Raw genomic sequence first — 14,822 nt, 5'->3', positions numbered from 1 at the left:
TCCTGCCAGAACTGTTTTTTTTAATTGAGGTTAAATTTACATGATATAAAATTAACCATTGTAAAGTGTACAATGCAGTGGCATCTAGTATATTCACAAATGTTGTGCAACCATCACTTCGACCTAGTTCCAAAGTTTTTTTCATCACACCAAAAGGAGGTCCATATCTATTCCCCCTGCATATAGACTTCACTCCTTATTGCCCCTCCCCCAGCTTCTAGTGACCACCAGTCTGCCTTCCGTCTCTGTGGATTTACCTCTTCTGGATTCTTCATATGTGGAATCATAAATGTGTGATCTTTTGTGTCCAGCTTCTTTCATTCAGCATAATGGTTTCAAGGTTCATCCCACTGGAGACGAATCAGTACTTCATTCTTCTTTATAGCTGAGTGATATTTCATTGCATGAATACACCACATTTGTTTATCCATTCACCCATTGATGAACACTTGGGCTGTTTCTGCCTTCTGACTACTGTGAATAATGCGGCTGTGAACATGTGTGTTCATGTACTTGTTTGAGTCTCTGTTTTCAGTTCTTTAGGAGTGGACTGGCTGGTTCGTATGGTAATTCTGTTCTTCAGAAAGGAATCACTTAACTGTTCTTCCCTTGTGGCTGCACCATTTTACATCCCAGCCAACAGCGTATGAGGACATCTCTCTTCTTTTAATCTCTGCCCCTTCAAGTCTGCTGGGGGCTTCTGGAGCCCTTAGGAAAAGCCCTTCCCCACACTCCTGCCACACTCCACATTTACCCACATCCAGATGTCTTTCTGGTACCATCTCCCTAGTCTGGCCACCGCTGAGGACTCTGGTGACCTGGTAACCGCTCAGCCCCATCTCTTCCTAGGGCTTGGGCTCCCTGACCTCTGGTACAGGTGATGGTACTTATTATCACTCTTCCTCAACCTCCTAGATGTGACCCATTTCCATCTCCATGCCTCTGCCTGTCCTCTTTCTAAATGTAGCTGTGATCAATGCTTCTGCCTCTCCATCCTCTTCTCTGTCCATCTTCTGGACTGACATCACTGACTCACTTTCCTGGCATCCACTGTCGTCCCAATATACATGACTTGCAGACACCTTTCTCATGATGGGCCTACCTGCCTCCTGGGTGTCTCCCTGAACAGCCCATGAGCCTTTTAGACTCAAGGTAACCCAGGGTTTCTCAGCCTTGGCACTGTCGACGTTTGGGACCTGATCATTCTCTGTTGGGAGGGCCGTCCTGTGCACTGTAGGATGTTGGACAGCATCCCTGGCCCCCACCCACTAGATGCCTATAGCACATCCCCTCCACAGTGTGACAACCAAAAGTATCTTCAGACATTGCCAAATGTCCCTGTGGGGACAATCTGCTCCAGCTGAAAGAACTGCCGGGATTGCCCAAATCAAACCATAAACTCAAGTGCTGGTGCTTGTCCAGTGCACACTCTGTGCCAAGAACAGGGCTGAACATCCTGCAAACAGCATCTCATCTATTGGTCATCTCCTCCACTTTATCTCTCTGCGGATGGAGGCTTACAGGGGTCACATGACTTGCCCAAGGTCGTGTGGCCGGGAAGCCTACTCTCAGTGATTCCCCATCTTCAGGCCCCTCAACTTGCTCCTCCTTCCTTGTCTCCATCTCTCTAAGGGCAGAGAGCTGGGCTGATACCCTCTCCTCTCCTTCTCTGTTCCCTGGAAAGCCGCATCCAGCTAGTCACCATTGCGGACATCCTCCACATTCCTAAAAAAATAAATAAGCTCCAATGTTTTTCCTTTCTTTGTTTTTTTTAACCACTTAACTTTTTTTTTTTTAAATCAAAGTATAGTCAGTTTACAATGTTGTGTCAGTTTCTGGTATACAGCATAATGTTTCAGTTATACATATACATACATATATCAGTTTTCATATTCTTTTTCATTCTAGGTTACTACAAGATATTGAATTTAGTTCCCCGTGCTATACAGAAATTTGTTTTTTTAAAATCTATTTTATATACAGTAGTTAATATCTGCAAATCTTGAACTCCTAATTTATCCCTTCCCACCCCCTTTCCCTCTGGTAACCATAAGTTTGTTTACTATGTCTGTAAGTCTGTTTCTGTTTGCTCAAATGTACTTTAAAACAAACCAACCAACAGGGGGCTGGGGCAGGGCTTCTCCCCTGCTCAAGCATGGGCCATGGCTCCCCATTGCTCACCAGATCAACCCTCAGCCACTTGGACTGGCCTTCAAGGCCCTGCATCCTTCTAGCCTCCTTGTCTCTCACACCCCAAGGCCAGGGAAAGCCACCTGACCAGCCACACCCTCCGGTTTCTCTGTGCCCGAGCCCCACGTCCTGCACCTGTTGAAATCCAACCTCTCCCTGAAGTCCCGGCTCAGATGTCACATCCCTCACGTGGCCTTGACCTCCCTTCTGCCTCCTCCAGCAGAGCAGCAGAGCTTCAATAATTTGCATTGCCTCTTCTTCACCTTGAAACACCGCCCCCTACCACCCTTGCCACCTCGTGAGAACTTCATGGAAATGAAGAAGGATCAAGAAATCATTCAAGTTTACCACCTGCTGGGGAAAATGAGACATCTTATGCTTGTTTTAGAATCCCATCCTTCAAGCTTTGAGCCTTCTGCTTCTTGTTTTCTGGAATTTGGGAAAGATTAGTGCCCTAATATTTTCAAAACTCAAATTTAGAGATCTTCAGTCTCCTCCTCTGTCTTCGTCTTAATCCAGATAGATGGTTTTTGATCTTGAAATTTCAGCCATTGAAAATTATCTGTCACCATTTTTGCCTTAATTAACTAATACTTAAGAGTTTTCACTCAGTGCTCTTCCTTTTAAGCCTCATTTACTTTAAGCAAAATTTATATTGCTATTACTACATCCACGAGATTGCAGATTTGATGTTCAGGCCAAATATATATTTTTTCATCTACACAACAAAACAAATCTCTCAGTAGCGGGAGGGTATAGCTCAGTGGTAGAGTACTTGCTTAGCAGGCACGGGGTCCTGGGGATTCAATCCCCATGGGGGTTGAAAATAAATAAATAAAAACCTAATTACCTTCCCCCTAAAATTAAAAAAAATGAAAAAAAATCTCTCATTTAACATAAACACATAGAATAGAAAATGTTCCTCCAAGTGCGCATCTAAAATTACGGAGCTTAACAGCTAAGGGTAGTTGTATCACAATTTGAGAACCAGCCAGAGAAGTTTCTGTGAGGTTCAGACTTGTAAAAATTCATTCATTCATTCGAAATTTATTCTTCTTTCCAGCTTCACTTAGGTGTAATTGACAAACTAAAGTTGTGTATATTCGAGATGCACAACGTGATTCAACATTTATTCTTGTTGTTCGTGTTTCAGCCGGGGGCCTGATATCCAGCCTCACATTGTAGCATCCCCTGTTCCCCATCGCAAAACCCTGCGTTACAACCCTGCACTGGTGGAAATGTCTGTGTCTGTTTCCCCACTTGAATCTCAGTTCCATGAGGACAGGGATTTGGTCTGTTTTTATCCTCTGCCATATTCTCAGCATCTGAAACAATGGTTGGAACACAGTGGGCCCTCCACTCTTGCATGGACTAATTCTGAGCCAATCGCTGCCCAGTCCAGTGCCAGGTGATCCTGGGGCCCACCCCCAAGGAGACCCCAGTCTCAGGGAGAGACAGAGTCAGGATTTGCCTGACTGGAGATTGCGCGTGGACTGGGTTGGGAAGTTGCTGCTTTCTCTGAACTAGGACATGGAGTTAGCAATCAGGATTTGCTGGTGAGGGAGAAGGCTGGACGCTCCCCAGTGGTTAATGACAGCATTCAGCGGGAGGCATATAGCTCAGCGCTAGAGTGTATGTTTAGCGTGCATGAGGTCCTGGGTTCAATCCCCAGTACCTCCATCAAATAAATGATTAAATAAATAGACCTAATTTCCTTCCCCCTGAAAAACAAAAGTAAATAAATAAACCTAGTTACCTCCATAGCAGCAGTCAGCAATTACCTAGCGCTTACTGTGCTAAAAACAAAAGTGCTCCCCACACCTTGAAACAGGGTGTTGACTTTCTCCTGTGAGACGCTCACCTGTGTGTGTGTGTGTGTATGTGTGCACTGTAGAGTATTTGGCTCTGGTGTGTTTGGCAGCATCCCTGACCTCTACCCACGAGATGTCAGTAGCACCACAGCCCCTGGGGGTGATGACCAAATATGTCTCCAGACATTGCCAAACATTGCCAAATGTCTCCTGTGGGGGGTGGGTTGCAAAATTGCCTTGCGTCAGAACGAATGCCTTAAAGCACTGTGACAACCTTCTAAGGTGGGCACGTAGTAAGTAAGAGATGATGCCACTTGAACTCTCTGCCTCCATACTCTAACCATGATGCTCCACGGCTTTGCATTTGGCCTTGGTCCCTGGCTCTGTCCCCTGAGTGTCCAACACCACTCTGGGCCTGCTCCATCTCTTGGCCCTTCCACCAGGCTAACCAGACCTCTTGCCTGATTGGCCTCCAGAGTCAGGCCCTACCAGGCACTAAGTCTGTAACTGTAACTGTATCAAGAATTTATTTTTGAGAAATTTAAAGGCTTTGGAGTGATCATCCTGAGGAAAAAAATCTGAACTTCTTTGCCCCCTTTTCAGCTTGTTTATGGTTTACTGTAGTTTTAACTCTGGAACTCATTGAGAGAGGGGCATCATAGCTTCAGGCTTCCCACTGTCTGACCCGGCCCCTGCCTGAACCCGACAGTCACGTCTCTCCTTGAGCCTGTGCCTCAGTTTCCCTAGATGGGCCTGCATGGTCTGGGCCTTTGCTCTCTAGTCTTCAGTGGCTCCCCTCCCCTCACCCTTCGACAACTATTTTTGGGTGTCTGGTCTGTGCAAGGTCATTTGCTTGGCCCTGGGGACACAGTGAGGAGCTAGAGGTTAGCTGTGAGTCCTCCCACCTGTCTGCCCACTTGCCCAGGTCAGCCACCTGCCCATTCACCAGGGGAGTGGTATATCCAGAAGTGGGGCTGACTCTGGGCACATCTGGAGCAGATGGGCTGGCCAAGGCCAACATGCTAGTTGGAGGGGTCAAGGTGACTGACAGTGGGTGGCTGGAGTGGGAGGAGCAAAAACAGAGTCTGTGCTGCCTGTTGAGGCTGGAGGTGCTCCTGGAGGGAGAGGCTGCTGCTGGTTGCAGAGCCCCAGGCAGGTAGGTTGGACCCAGGATCCAGAGGGAGTAGAAGGGCTGGCTCCCAAGGGCTAGTGGAGTCTAAGGATTTCTGGGGGGGTCCCAGAAGAGGCTCCTGGAAGATGGTGGGGCACCAGGGGTGCTGGCTTAGGGACCCCTGTCCCAACTTGGGAGCAGACCCTGGATTGGAGGCCATCAGGGGTGTTGATATGGGAGGAGATATTAGTGGTCTAGCAGGGGAACTGGGCGCTAATGGGAACCAAGCAGGGACAGGGTGGCAGGAAGCCTGATGGTTTGGGGCCTCTGGGTGTCTTAAGTGTTTGTGTCTTGGCACGTCTCTTTCTCTGTCTCTGTGTCTTTCTCTCCATCTCTCCAGCTGTCACTCTCTCCAACTCAGTCTTCCTTTTTCGTCTCCACGTTTCTGCATCTCTGTCTCTCCTTTTCTCCATCTCTGGGGGCCGCGCCTCTGTCCCCACCCAGAGGCTGGCGAGATCTGGGGAGTGCCAGGGGCGGGCCTCTCGCAGCCGCAGGCCGGGCGGGGTTAAAGGGCCGGGTGGCCAGACGGAGCCGTCAGAGCCGAGGTTGCTGCTCCGGCTCCGGCGGATCCAGATCGAAGGCCAGAGGCAGAGATCCGCAGAGTGAGTGCCCCCGGGGTCGGGGGTGGGAGGGTGCTGTAACCTGAGCGTGGCCGCAGCCCTGCGGGGTAACCTGAGGCGCAGGAGCTCAGGTGCCGGTAGCGCGGGAGCGAAGGTCTGCGAGGCGGGGGCACAGGTGGCCCCAGGGATCCCCAGGACCCCAGGACCGGACTGCCGGTGCTGGGCTCTCGTGTGTGTGTGTGTGTGTGTGTGTGTGTGTGTGTGTGTGTGTGTGTGTGTGTGTGTGAGAGAGAGAGAGAGAGAGAGAGAGAGAGAGAGAGAATGTGGGTGTGTCCCCGACCGTCGCTGCATTTGTGAGAGGTTTCCTCTGTGTGCGCCTCCGAGTCCTAGGTGTAGCCTTCTCTCCGGGTGTCCGTGGTGGGAAGGGCCTCAAGAAGACATCCCCTCCCCATCAGGACATCTTAGATGGATTCAAGCCCAGCCTTGTGATACCTCCTTAAGGCTGACTGGGTCACTGGGACTCCATCACTCCTCACTGTCCTAAAGGAGAGGGTAAGCGTCCCACGGATGGACTTGAGGCTTGTGGTCCCACGGTCTCCACAGTCCCTCTACACATCCACGGCAGGCACAGAGCCTCCAAGTGCTCCTCTATGAGAAGAGGATGCCCTCCTGGGCCCCCAGAATGGGCTGTGAGGGTTGCGTGAGGTTCTGCAGTCGGTCCCAGCAGGTGCTTGTTAGATGCTGGAGAAATAATGCCCCTTGGTGTCCCAGGGGCCTGGCCCTCGGCCCTTGAACCAGGGGCTGGCTAGACAGCCCAACCAGGCATGTAAAGCAGCTGAGGTCCACCAGCCGCTGAGCCTCAGGCTGGAGGTGGGAGGGAGACAGGGAGACAGTGGGGGAGCTGGGATTTGAACAAACCAGCTCTGGCTGACCCCCAAATCCTGGGCACTTTCCGATGGCCCAGCCTCTCTCATAGCCCAGCTTGGGTTTCTGAGTAGTAACATTAGCTCTGGCTGTGACCTGGGTTGGTAGCCACAGAAGGGCTTGGATGACTCTGGAGACATTCAGAGAAGGGGAGCCCATCTCTCCTCCCTGCCAAGACTTTGGCCTGATTCTCCAAATCCCAGATGTTTGGGTAATAATAATGAATGTGATGGCCGTTGAGAGGTACCTTTGATCGTGGACTTACTGTCCCCGATCAAGCACTGAGCTGAGCATGTGAAAAATGCCGCGCGGTCATCTTAGCCCCTTGAGGTGGGTAATATGGCTCCTGTCTTATGGATGAGGAGACTGAGGCTCCAAAAGCTGCAGACACTCACCTGAGATCACACAGCTGAGAGGCAGAGCTCTTCCACCTCCTTTCCGAGGCCCACGTCCACGCGTGGCCACACTTGATGAGGATGGTAAGCGAAGACAATTGCAGCCCTGGAATGATCTAGATTACCAGTAGTTTTTTTGTTTCTTTCTCTGCCAGGATCTCCTTTGGGCCAAAGAATCTGTTGCAAAAGCTTATAATATGCCCAAAGCCGCAGTGAGACTTCCTGCTTCCCATCCTGGTCTTGACAACTTGGCCTGGCCCTCATTACTGCCCCTGAAGTGCTTTCTCAGAACCCCAGAAGTTTGGGGTAGGCCCCTCATGGCTCAGACCTCCTGGGGCCTGGCACTTTGGAAGGATATAAGTCTTGGGTGGGGAGCCCTTTGGCATAGAGGAAGTCAAAGGGGTACCATGAACCAGGATGGGGGCAGGCTGTTTTGATGAGACAGAGGAGAGCAGAGCTGGGATGTAGGGAGGTGGGGCCAGTATGGGGTGCTTGGCTGAGGCTGTCATGGAGGGAAATATGTACAGTACCTGAAGTTCAAGGAGAGGCAGAGATGTGGTTTCTGGTGGGCCAGGGTCCACATTACTGCATTTCTTCTCATGAGCCCACACACCTAGTATGACAAGTCCCTGATTGGCGGCCAGGCTAACCTGACAAACCAGTGCTTCCTGGGCGTGGGTCTGCCTCGGAGCCAGGTGCTGGCACTTCCATCTTTAGATAATGCCTGTCCCAGCAGGGCAGGCAGGGCCACCTCTGCCAGGGCGGGGCTGCTGAGGACATTGCCTGGCGTCTGGGATGAGACTTGGGGCTGGTACAGAAAGAAGTGGGCGTGCCAGCCTCCCAAAGCATCCTGAGAGTGTCAGCTTTGAATTTCTTTCACTTTTACAAAATCGTAATAGAAAGAGGAATGATGGCTGAAATTTTGCATCTTATGTGCCAAGCCTCATCTTATGGAAGTATTCCAACCAACTTTGGGAGGTAGGTCCTGTTATTATCAACCTATTTCGCAGACTGGAAAATGGAAACTGAGGATGGGGACCTCACTCACTCCAGGCTGCTTACTTGGGGAGGGACAGAGCTGTGATTTGAATCCAAAAGACATTTGAAAGGGTCACACAATCCCCAAACGACTTTTCATTTTATTTTTAATTTTTTCAGTTGAAGTGTAATAATAGGTATAGGAAGGTGCACATTCTAGAACTGGAGTTTTTGCAAACTGAACACACACATGTCACCATAACCCAGATCAAGAAAGGGAATAACTGTCTGTGCCCCAAAATATGCCTCCCACCAATGGAAGCATCTTAATTAATTTCTCATCAATTTCAACTAATTTTTAATAAACTTTATTTTTTAAAACAATGTTAGGTTTACAGAAAAATTACCCAAAAAGTATAGAGTTCCAACATACCCCTTCAGCATCTTGCATTAGTGTGATGTATTTGTTGTGATTTATGAGCCAATATAGACATTATTGGCTATATAAACCATTATGAGACAATATAAACAATATAGACAACACTGTTATTAACTAAAGTCCACAGTTTACATTAGAGCTCATTCTTTGGGTTGTGCAATCAACTAATGAATTTTAAAACATTTGGGGGGGAGGTAATTAGGTTTAATTAATTAACTAATTTTAATGGAGGTACTGGGGCTTGAACCTAGGACCTCATGCCTGCTAAGCACATACTCTACCACTGAGCTACACCCTCCCCCCTCAACTAATTAATTTTAATAGTAAATTAAAACACTTCAATGGGCAATATGTGCTCACGGTATAGAAAATTGAAAACCCCCCAAAGATGGAGAAGGGGAATTAAGTCTCCCTTCCAGTCCTGCCCTCAATTCTTCTAGGCCCCTTTCTGAGGCAGCTACCATGATAAATTTCTCAAGGGTCCTCAAAACTTTTTTTTTGCACTTAAAAAAAATTGAGGCAAAATTCATCTAATAGAAAACAGCTGTTTTAAAGTGAACACTTCAGTGGCTTTTAGCACATTCACAATGTTGTGCAATCACCACCTGTTAATCATTCCAAAACATTTTCATCAGCCAGAAAGGAGACCCTGTCCCCATTAGCAGTCACTCCCCATTTTCCCTCCCTCCAGCCCCTGGCCACCACTAATCTGCTTTTTGCCCCTGTGATTTACCTATCTGGGATATTTCATATAAACTGGATTACACAGCACACGGACTTTTGTGTCTGGCTTCTTTAACTCGGTGTGATGTTTTTGAGGTTCATCCATGTTGTTCCATATAGCAGTACTTCCTTTTCATTGCTGAATAATATTTCATCATATAGATACACCTCATGATATCCATTCATCAGTTGATGGGCATTTGGGTTGTTTCCATCTTTTGGTGATTGTAAATAGTGCTGCTATGAATATTTGTTTGCAAATATCAGTTTGAGTGCTTGTTTTTCACTCCATGGGTATACACCTAAAAGTGGAATTTCCGGCTCATGGGATAATTCTATATTTAACTTTTTGAGGGACCACCAAACTGTTTCCCACAGTGGCTGCACCACCTCAAAACTTTTTGGAGCACCTTCTTTTGGGGGGTTGGACAAAAGTCCTCCTGTCTTGGGGGAGGAGGATCCCAGCTGTGGAAAGTAGAGGATTTCCCCAATGCACCCATTTATTGAGATCCTCCCATGAGCATCAGGTGGACCTCTTTCAACTATTCCCAATTTGTAGATGAGAAGACTGAGGCTCCAGTGGTGAGATCCAGTTGGGGACCACAGTGTGTGTTCTTTCTGCCAGGAGCAGAGCTGGTGTCTGTCCCAGGAAAGACTGCAGCCCATGCCTGGCATGGAGGGGGTGGAGAGGTGGGCACAGGTCTTCTCTGGCTCTCCCCAGGCACCCACCCTCCCAGAGCAGTGACCTCTTCTCCAGGGCTGGTGCTTTATCTTGTTTCAATTCCTTCCCATTTCAATCCTTCAGGAAGACATTTTCTTGGTTGGGATATCAGCTGGAATTCTCCTAGATGGGCATGGGGGTATTTGCTGTGGCTCCTCTAGAAAGTCCTCCAGCTCCCTCTGAGGGCTACTGGAAAGCTGAAAGTTATGACTCTGAAAGCCACGGCATATAGCGGCGCTCAATAGTTCCTTTGAGAGCAAAGGAAGGGAGGTGGCTGGTTCCAATGAAAAACAGGCTGTAGAGGCAGAGCTGGTCCTGGAGGATGAGGGGGAACTGGCATGAGGAGAGCTGGGGGAAAGGCATGTCAGGAGGAGGGAACAGCATGTGCAGAGGCTGTGAGGTGGGAATGAACTTTATCTGTGGCTGGAGTGGCCGGAGTTGAGTGAGTGAAGCGGAGAGTGGTGGGAGACAGGGGTCAGGAGACAGACCACTCAGGGCACTGGGGTCCATGGAAAGAAACCTGAATTGTGTTCAGAATGTAGTGGAGTGGAGATCACAGGAGGATTTTTAGCAGGAGATGGTCATGTCTGATTTATTCCTAGGAAGATCTTTCTGGCTGCTGTGTGGAGAATGGAGTGGTGGGGGCCAAGGATGGAACTCAGGGGACCAGTGGGAGGAGGCTACCACAGTGGTGACCTGACACATGTAGGATCATGGGGATGGGGAATAATGAATGGATGTGAAAGACGTTAGGATGGATGACTGGCAGGAGCCAGCAATAGATCAGATGTAGGAAGGAGGAAGGAGGTGAGATGACTCTGAGGGCCTGGGGGTCACCCCTGGGGGAATATCCAGAAGGTGGCTGGACCTATGGGGGTGTCACTGAGACATGGGAGTCACCACAGCTTGGCTCATGGAAGGGGTGAGATCCTCAGGAGATGTGCACAGAGACAGAGGAGACCGTCCAGAACCAAGCTCTAAGGAATGTCAACAGTTACAATTTGGTAAAGAAAGAGGGGTCCAAAAGAGGCTGAGAAAGGGGATCTTTGTGTTTGAGGTGGAGGATGGGGCTTTGGATGCCAGGCTGGGGCAGTAGGGAGCCATGGAGGAAGTTAGAGCTGGGGAAAATGACAGGCTTTTAGAAAGGTGTCTGGTGGGTGGACTGGGAGCCAGACTTTAGCCAGGTTGCCCAGGGGTTAGATGTGACCCATGTGGCCCCCTGTTGGCTGAATATGCTGACTCCACCCCCCACCCCCCAGGAGTCTTGGGCCTGCCAAGATGGTGACCCGTGACCCCAACTCTCCTTTCTGGACCACACACAGGAAAGGTCACATCATGGTGGACCTGGAGATCATCTCTTACAGCCACCCACAATTTCAGATGGGAAAATGGGAGGCACATGTAAAAGAGAAGGAGTCAGGATTAGAACCCAGCTGCTTATGGAGAGTGTGTGTGTGTGCATAATTAATAAGAAAGCCCCCTTCATTTAATTACTCACTTCACTCAAGCCTTTGCCCAGGTATCCCTCCCCAGAGAAGCCTCCCTGGACCACCTCATCTGAAAAAATCGAAGAGTTGCTCACCATCCTCTTACCCAACGTGTTAGTGTCCTGTGGCTGCCATTAGCAAATGACCATGAACTGGGTGACGCAAAACAACACAGATTTATTACCTCACAGACTTGGAGGCCAGAAGTCTGAAAGCCAGGGCCACACTCCCTCCCTCTGGAGGCTCTTGGGGAGGAAGCTTCTTTGCCTCTTCCAGCTTCTGGGGGCTCCAGGCATTCCTTGGCTTCTGGCTGCATACCCCTCCCTAATCCTGCCTCTGTCTTCACGAGGCCTTCTAATCCTGCCTCTATGATCACAAGGCCTTCTCTCTTTTTTTTTTTCTTCTTTTCTACTTCTTCTTTTAAAAATTGAGGTACTGGAGATTGAACCCAGGACTTCTTGCATGCTAAGCGTGCACTCTAGCACTGAGCTATATACCCTCCTCCCTGGTCTTCTGTGTGTCAAATCTCCCTCTGTCTCTCTGTTACAGGGACACTTGTGATTCCAGCTAGGACCCACCTGGACAATCCAGGATAATCTCCTGGTCTCTAGATCTTTTATAATTTATTTATTTATTTATTTTGTTGAGGGAGGTAATTAGGTTTATTTATTTATTTTAATGGAGGTACTGGAGATTGAACCCAGGACCTCATGCATGCTAAACATGTGCTCTACCACTGAACTGTACCCTCCCCCACCATCTCTAGATCTTTAATTTAATCCCACCTTCAATGATTTTTCCATATAAAGTCACATTCCCAGGTTCCAGGGCTTAGGATGGGTTATTGATGGGAGGGGGCAATATTTAGCTGCTCCCCCATGCCACTTTACCTTCTTTAGATGGTGTCCTAGCACATCTGTTGGTGGTCACCTCCCCTAAGGCCTGGGGTCATGTCTGTCCTGCCATCCTTACGTCCCCATGTTCAGAGAAGAGCCATACACATAGCAGGGGCTCAGAAATGAATTACTAACTGAATGCTGAACAAATGCATGTTGAACCCTTGGTGGAAGGCCTGGCCTGTGGAAGCTAGAGGAAGGTCACAGTTCTTAGTAGTTTCTGCTAGCTAGCTTCCCCGGTACGGCTGGGGAGAATCATTAGCCATCATTAAATTGATATAGAAATAAATACCCACAGCTATTTCCTGTGGAGCATTTCACCTGGAGCTGCCCGTAGGAGAGGCAGCCCGACTGCACATCACCGGTCCTAGTTCAGAGCATCTGCCCAGGACTTGTGACTTGGAGCTCTCTGTGCTTCATTTGGGAAGGTTGCTTGCTCCCCACCCCATCCCTACCCCTACCTGGACCTTCCAGTGGGTGTATTCCTACATCAGGCTGTCTGTATTTCAAAAAATATTTTTAATTGTAGTAAAATACACATAACCTAACATTTATCATCTTAACCATTTTACGTGTATAGTTCAGTGGTATTAAGTGCATTCACATTGTCATGCAACCATCACCACCATCCGTCTCCTGAACTTTTTCATCTTCCCTGGCTAAAACCTTCTATCTATTAAACACTAACTGCCTATCCCCTCCTCCTTCAGGCCCTGGCAACCACCATCCTACTTTATGTGTCTATGAATTTGATCACTCCAGGGACCTCATATAAGTGGAATCATACAGTGTTTATCCTTTTGTGTTTGGCTTATTTCACTTAGTATAATGTCATTTAGGTTCATTGATGTTGTAGCATGCATTAACGATTTCCTTCTTTAAAAAATTTTTTTTTAAATGGAGGTACTGGGGATTGAACCCAGGACCTCGTGCATGTTCTACCACTGAGCTATACCCTACACCCAACAATTACCTTCCTTTTTAAGGCTGAATAATATTCCACTGTATGAATAGACCACATTTTGTATATCCATTCTTTCATCAATGGATGCTCGGGTTGCTTCCACCTTTAGGCTGTTGTAAATACTTCTGTCATGAACATGTGTGTGCAAATATCCATTTAAGTTCCTGCTTTCACTTCTTTTGAAGATCTACCAAAAGTGGGATTGCTAGAACAAATGGTAATTCTATGCTTAATTTTTTGAGGAACCACCATACCATTCTCTACAGCATGGCTGCGCCATTTTACGTTCCCTCCAGCCATACATGGGGTTCCAATTTCTCCACATCCTTGCCAACACTTGTTATTTTTTGGTCTTTCTTTCTTTAATAGTAGCTATCCTAATGAGTGGTCATGTCATCTCTCTTGTAAGTCAGACCATTTCTTTGGGTCCTTCCACATTTGGAGATAACCCACCCAGCTGCTTTCTCAGGATGAGGCAACCAATAGAAATTTCACTTCCACATGAGTGATGAGGTTGGGCACTGGCTGACGGAAGAGTCAGTGAGTTGGAGCCCGTAGTCGGGGGCCCCACTGGCAGGGGTGGGTGAGGATTGAGGACTCAGCTGAGAATCTGTGCTGCAGGGTTCCTTTAGCTGTGTCACCCAAGAAGGTAGGGGCACAGAGGGAACTCTTGGCTGGTAGGACTGAGTGGAAAAGATTGATGAGGGTAGGACCTGAGCATTTTCAGGAGTCTCTTTGGTGTTGTCTGAGATCCGTGGGTCCTCAAAGTGATTGAGGTTAGCCTTGGTGGAGATTCAGGGGCTTCTGTTAGCTCCCATCTGCCTTGAGTTGAAGGCACTGAGTCTGAATTGTCTTGAAAATACAGAGGATGACGGAACCTCCCTCCAAGGACTGCTTTAAGATTCCATAAAATGAGGCATGCACATTCCTGATAGTGGTGCATGGCAGGTAGTCAGTGCTCCATACCTGGTCACTGTGTTATACATTGCTACCCGTCGCTTTGTTTTGGTTCCTTCAGGAGCCGATCCCAGGGCAAGGATTTGAATGCAAATAGTTTCTTTGGGAAGTGATCACAGAAAAGACCAGTGAGGAAGAAGAAAGTGAACCTAAAAGAATTGAAAACAAGGACTCAGGTAAATACAGGTACGTGCATTTTCATAACAGCACATTTCACAGTAGCCAGAAGGCGGAAACAGTCCAAACGCCCATCAACAAATGAATGGATAAGCAAATTGTGACACATCCCTACAATGGAATATTACTCAGTGGGGCAGGAAATGAAGCACTGATATGTGCTACAAGGTGGATGAACCTTGCAAACAACATGCTGGGTGGAAGAAGCCACAAAAGCCACAAAAGTCCACATATTATATGATTCCATGTATAGGAAATGTCCAGAATGGGCAAATCCACAGAGACAGAAAGATTAGTGGTTGCCAGGGGCTGGGAGTGGGAGGAATGAGGGGGTGATCGTTCATAGGGAAGAGGTCTCCTTTTGGGGGATGATGGAAATGTTTTGGAACTAGATAAAGGTGGTGGTTGCACAGTATTGTGAATGTAAAT

The 14,822-nt window shown here is 48.1% G+C and overlaps 1 protein-coding gene across 8 annotated transcripts in view; it reads left to right on the top strand.

The window, feature by feature from the left end:
• Positions 1-14,822, top strand: part of CYP4F22 (cytochrome P450 family 4 subfamily F member 22) — a 49,861-nt gene that overhangs the window by 15,910 nt on the left and 19,129 nt on the right. The window contains exons 1-2 of one of the 8 annotated variants that reach the window (XM_072947473.1): positions 5,023-5,157; positions 14,278-14,392. Coding sequence is in view for 1 of the 8 variants with exons in the window: in XM_031689481.2 (XP_031545341.2) it covers positions 5,389-5,774 (386 nt within the window). In the remaining 7 variants the exon portion in view is untranslated. Of the gene's footprint in view, positions 1-5,022; positions 5,158-5,183; positions 5,775-14,277; positions 14,403-14,822 lie in introns of those variants that run through there. The other 7 variants (XM_031689483.2, XM_031689485.2, XM_006218316.4 and 4 more) reach the window with 7 other exon arrangements.

This window comes from Vicugna pacos, chromosome 22 (genome assembly GCF_048564905.1).
Source record: "Vicugna pacos chromosome 22, VicPac4, whole genome shotgun sequence".
NCBI classification, from domain to species: Eukaryota; Metazoa; Chordata; class Mammalia; order Artiodactyla; family Camelidae; genus Vicugna; species Vicugna pacos.
Note: the sequence above shows the minus strand (reverse complement) of the source record. Positions and strands in the feature narration are given on the sequence as shown.